Source organism: Nannospalax galili, unplaced genomic scaffold (genome assembly GCF_000622305.1).
Source record: "Nannospalax galili isolate Female #2095 unplaced genomic scaffold, S.galili_v1.0 scaffold1892, whole genome shotgun sequence".
NCBI classification, from domain to species: Eukaryota; Metazoa; Chordata; class Mammalia; order Rodentia; family Spalacidae; genus Nannospalax; species Nannospalax galili.
The window spans coordinates 717,541-723,045 of record NW_008331144.1 but is presented as its reverse complement, the minus strand read 5'-3'; the positions used below and the strand labels follow the sequence as shown (position 1 = coordinate 723,045).

The window sequence follows — 5,505 nt, the reverse complement described above, 5'->3', positions numbered from 1 at the left end:
CTGCCTCTTGGCCATGTGGAATCCAGCTTCATGGGGAGATTATAAAGCAGGAGAGGCAGGAGAAATAGTGATGGTTAGGTCTATATAGTGTGAACACCAAAGAAACACTTTCAGAGAGGAACAGTTTGCCACCCATATTTTCTGAAAACACACTAGTGCTGCACAGTCAATTTAGTCCCAAGGTGAAGTCTTGAATCCTTGGTTGTTGTTCATCTCTATTGTATTTATCTCTTCCTTCCTTCCTTCCTTCCTTCCTTCCTTCCTTCCTTCCTTCCTTCCTTCCTCTTCCCTCCCCCCTTTCTTTCTATTGTTTGTAAGACGCAGTCTTACGATGTGACTGACTGACCTAGAACTCTCCACAATCCTCCTGCCTCATCCTCCCAAGTGCTAGACTTATAGGCATGTGCTACCGTGCCCAATTCTTCTATAATAAGCTGAGATTTTGTTTTGAGACAGTGTGTCATTCTAGTCCAGGAAAAGCCTCAGTCTTCTGGCCTCAGCCTCCCAAGTCCTTGCATTATAAACACAAGTCACCAAATCTGACATTTTTTGGTTGGTTGGTTTTTTTTGTTTTTTTTTGAGACAGGATCTCACATAGCCCAGGCTGGTCTCAAACTCACTAGATAACCAAAGATGACTTCTGACCTCCTGCCTCCACTTCCCAAATTCTGGGATTACAGCACTAATTTATGCAGTGCTGGGGATTGGGCTTTGGGCTTTGGGCATGCTAGGCAAACTCTTTCAATTGAGCTACCTTTCAGCTTTTCTTTCTTTTTCTGTGTGTATATGGGTGTGTCTGTGTGAAGGTATACGCACGTGAGTGCATTTTTTTGGTGTTGTTGAGACAGGGTTTCATGGAGCCCAGGCTGGCCTGGAGGTAGCTGTGTAATGGAGCATGACCTTGAATTTCTGACCCTCTTGCCACCACTTCCCCAGTCCCGGGATTACAGCACTGTGCCACCACACCCAGGCTCTGCAAAGCTTTTAATATACTGATCTTCACCAGAGCTACACAAGACCTTGAGGTGCTGAGAGGGTGCCTGCTTTTAATCCCAGCAATTGGGGGGCAGATGTAGGTAGATCTTTGAGATTGAGGCAAACTTCATCTACATAGAGTTCTATGTCCAACTGGGGCTACAGGGAGACCCTGTCTCAAAAAATAGACCTGAGAAACTACATTAAAAAAATTTTTTTAGTGCATGTGTGGTTGGAGGGGGTTGCTGCAGTGTGGGTGTGAGGGCCAGAGAGCAATTTGTGGGAGTCAGTTTTCTACTTCCACCATGTGGATCTGGGAGATCAAACTCAGGATGTCAGGCTTGGCAGCAGGATCCTTTTGCCTGGTGAGCCCTCTGATGGGCTCAGAAACTGCATTTCTAGGCACTTCCCAGGCGATGCAGTGCTGGTCTGCAGAATTAGTTAAGTAGACAAGATTCTGGAGCAAGATGGCCAGCTTCCTGATACTAGCTCTGCATTAGACTAACAGTAAGATTGTTGCAATTACTGTACCTCAGTTTCATGATCTGTAAAGTGTAAGTCCTAACTCAGTGGATCCCTAGAACCCACTTAAAGGTGAAAGGGGCAAACTGACTCCACAAAGTTGTCCTCTGGCCTCCACACCCGCATCCCTGCACCTCTCTTTCTCTCTCTCTCTCTTTCTCTCTCTCTCTCTCTCTCACACACACACACACACACACACACACACACACACACACACAGAGAGACACAGACACAGACACACTTTCTGTTTTGAAATGGGGTCTTATGAAGTCCTGGAACTCTATATGTAGACCAGGCTGGCCTTGAAACTCCGCCTGCGTCTGCCTCCAAGGTCCTAGGATTAAATTCACGACACATTAGGGCTTGCAACAGTAATAATAATTAATAACAAATAATAATATAAATATTAAAAAGACCTAACAGCTTTGGTGAAAACTTCTAAGTTGCACACACGTACTTCAGAACGGCAGTCACTCTGAAAGCTATTACCACATTCCCTAGAGCTAGCTAGTGAGATCAATACAAGAATGAATGAATAACTTCGGGGACAAGTTCTTTCCTGGGTGGCTAGAGTCCTGGGAGGGCCCATTGATGGGGAAGGCACCCTCCCAGAAAGTTCTCTCCACTCCCGCTGCTCAGGAGGGCCCCGAGGGCCCGGAAGCCTGCGGGCCAGAGCCGGGCGGACCAATGGGGAGGCGGGGAGGGTGGTGACAACACCCGCCAGCCCTTTCCGTCGGCGGCGCGGAAAGCCCCGCCCCTTTGGAACGTTGCGACGTCCGAGCATTCCACGGTTGCTACATCGTCGCGAGGGGCGGGGCGCCTGTCAGGGAAGCGGCGCGCGCGGGTGGCGGGCGGGCTGGGGCTTCTCCGCACAGTGCCAGCGCCAGCACCAGACCCGCCCGTACCCCGCGCTCTCCCTCCCGCCCGGCGCCTCTCTTCTGACTCGCGAAGTCCGCGTTCCGGCTCTCGCCCGTGCGCTGTCCCAGTATGGAGTTGCTGTGTTGCGAGGGCACCCGTCATGCGCCCCGGGCCGGGCCCGACCCGCGGCTGCTGGGGGACCAGCGTGTCCTGCAGAGCTTGCTCCGCCTGGAAGAGCGCTACGTGCCCCGAGCCTCCTACTTCCAGTGCGTGCAGAAGGAGATCAAGCCGCACATGCGGAAGATGCTGGCATACTGGATGCTGGAGGTACGGCCGGGACGGGTCCCTCCCCCCCACCCCAACCGCCTCGTGGCGCTCCCTCACCCCTCATCCCTCCGGCTCTGGACGAATCCAGATTGCCCTGTCGGGACCTCAGGATCCCAACCACAGTCTGCAAGATGCTTTGGTGGCCCAGACTCCCGGGGCCTGCTCTTTCACCCAGGCACCCTAGCCAGCTGCCTCCGGACTCTTTCCCTTCCCCAGACCTGATCGGCTCCTTGTGTGACCGCCAGTCACTTGGCACCTTACTTAACTAAGCTTTACTTCGGGCCGGGAAAGCGGGCCAAGGGCCACCCTTTCCCCCCTACACACACTCCGGCTTTTCTCCGCGGTCTCCAGCTTCCTCCCCCGCCCGGTGTTCTCTGGAGAGCGCGCTTGGAAAACCCTGGGCTCGGCCACCCCCGCCCCAGAGCTGGTTCCTGTGTCTGTCGCGGGGTTCTGGCGGGGGAAGCTGGTGGGGGTGGCGCGCGCGCTGGGTTCCGGCCCACAGGGAAAGGAAAAGTGCGGGAGATCGCGGCTGGAGTCCCCTCCTTTCCCCTGGGGAGTGTGCAATGTGGGTGGTGGTAATGAGGGTAAGATCCCAATTTCTCTGTGTGACCCTTCCGTTCGCCGTGGGGGAGGGGAGCCTGGAATCCTTCGTGAGGAAGGGCTCCTCTGCTTTGCCGCCCCCCCCAGCTCCGGGGGGTGGGGAGGAGGCCATGCAGAGGAAGTGAGGGGGGGTCATCTTGGGGAGGGCGCATCCTCCTCCGTTATTGATCCTTGTCACTGTAAGTTTATCCCCTCTCCCGTTTTTGTCTTTTGGTGTTTTTTTTTTTTTTGGCCCCCCCCCCCCCACTCTTTCCCATGCTGCTGCGTGTTCCACTTGGTCCTTCCCTAGCAAATGACTCGTGCGCCATCCCTCAGGTGTGTGAGGAGCAGCGCTGCGAGGAGGATGTCTTCCCCCTGGCCATGAACTACCTGGATCGCTACCTGTCCTGCGTCCCCACGAGGAAGGCGCAGTTGCAGCTCCTCGGTACCGTCTGCCTTTTGCTGGCCTCCAAGCTGCGCGAGACCACGCCCCTAACTATCGAGAAGCTTTGCATCTACACGGACCAAGCGGTGGCTCCCTGGCAGTTGCGGGTGCGTGTGGACACCCCCGTCCCCCGACTCGCAACACAGTCTCTTATTATATACTAAACTTAAAAAAAAAAAAAAAAAACCAAACCAAAACCAAAACTCCACACCCCAAACCAAACCCCCTCCCCCCCCGCTTCCCCCTGGCCATGAACTACCTGGATCGCTACCTGTCCTGCGTCCCCACGAGGAAGGCGCAGTTGCAGCTCCTCGGTACCGTCTGCCTTTTGCTGGCCTCCAAGCTGCGCGAGACCACTCCCCTAACTATCGAGAAGCTTTGCATCTACACGGACCAAGCGGTGGCTCCCTGGCAGTTGCGGGTGCGTGTGGACACCCCCGTCCCCCGACTCGCAACACAGTCTCTTATTATATACTAAACTTAAAAAAAAAAAAAGGAAAGCCAAACTCAAACTCACACCTTCACCCTGCAACCAAACCTCCCTCCGCCCCGGGCTAGCAATTCGGAAAAGACCTAGGGTGGGACAAAGACCTGGCAGAGTGAAGAGATGGTGGGTCTTGAACTGCAGGCTTAAACTAAATGGAACCCCCTTACTCTGGCCGCAGGGTGGTGCCACTCCTTCCTCATCTTTCCCCCAGATAGCAACAAGTCCAGCTGCATGTCTATACACTAGTACTTGCCCCTGGGTTTACACAGCCACCGTGAGTGAGTTATTTATTGGCAGCGGCAGGGCATGCCTGCACACCCCCACCGGAGTGGAATGTGCTTCACGTGGGGGAGGGGGCTGCCTTGCATGAGTCTATCCCTGTGTGGACTTTGTGATGGAAAAGCCTCCCAGAGCTGATTAAAGCCAGGCCCTGATTGCTGTAAGGAAGTGCTGAGGTGTTTTCATCCCACCCGCTTACCCTTCTATTCCCAAACTTCTTAATCCTCTCTTCCTTGCCTGAAAAAGTCGAGCAGCTGCTAGGGGCCTGTGGAAGAGTCTCTCCTCTTGCCTCCAGAGGCCAGAGCTGAGACAGACAGGGAGCTGGGCAGCAGCTGCTTCCGATGTGATAATGATGCCCCGTCCTCTGGCCCTCCCACTCAGACCGAGGGCTTTCATAACCCTGTGGGAAGCTGCTGTCACTCCTGTGGTTTGGGAAGTGGCTCCTTGGGGCCTCTTGCTGGGAGCTTGGGCTGGGCTGAAGAGTCTGGGTTCTGCCCGGGAGGAGTCTAGGGAGGAGGTGGAGGAGCTGCTTGGATTTGGTAGGGGGCAATGGCATCATCTCCCAAGGGGTCTGGGAGAGAGTGGGTGAGCTGGCACCTCCCTCCACCTTGTTCTGTGGCGGGCCAAGCCTTCCCTGACCCTGAGAGGAGTCTCTGGGCCCCATCTCCCAGGGAGGAGGGCAGCAGGCAGGCTGATGTGATTGGCTGACTGGGAAGCTAGGGTACTGGGGCCCCTGACTGCTGTGAGTCGGGGAACTGGATTCCTCTTCCTGCCAAGCAGCTCTCACGGATGGGAGTCTGGGAGTCGGAGGCCAGAGTTGGGAATCTGGGAGGCCTCTGGGCTCTTTGTGATGAATCTAGTACTTAGTTTCCAGGACCAGGGAACAGATGTTTTCGGAGTGACTGGGGCTGGAAGGTAGAAGGAGACTTTGTGTGTGTGTGTGTGTGTGTGTGTGTGTGTGTGTGTGTGTGTGTGTGTGTGTGTGTGTGTGTGGGGAGTGGGGGGTGGGTCTGGGCGTGGGTGTGGGGGGTGT

The 5,505-nt window shown here is 55.0% G+C and overlaps 1 protein-coding gene across 3 annotated transcripts in view; it reads left to right on the top strand.

Moving 5' to 3' along the window:
• The first annotated feature begins 2,284 nt into the window (after positions 1-2,284).
• Ccnd3 (cyclin D3) overlaps positions 2,285-5,505 on the top strand; it is a 7,574-nt gene continuing 4,353 nt past the window's right edge. The window contains exons 1-3 of one of the 3 annotated variants that reach the window (XM_029558749.1): positions 2,287-2,682; positions 3,598-3,683; positions 3,998-4,127. In XM_029558749.1, coding sequence (XP_029414609.1) covers positions 2,485-2,682; positions 3,598-3,683; positions 3,998-4,127 — 414 coding nt within the window. In that variant the 5' untranslated portion in view covers positions 2,287-2,484. Of the gene's footprint in view, positions 2,683-3,597; positions 3,814-3,956; positions 4,128-5,505 lie in introns of those variants that run through there. The other 2 variants (XM_008823238.3, XM_008823243.3) reach the window with 2 other exon arrangements.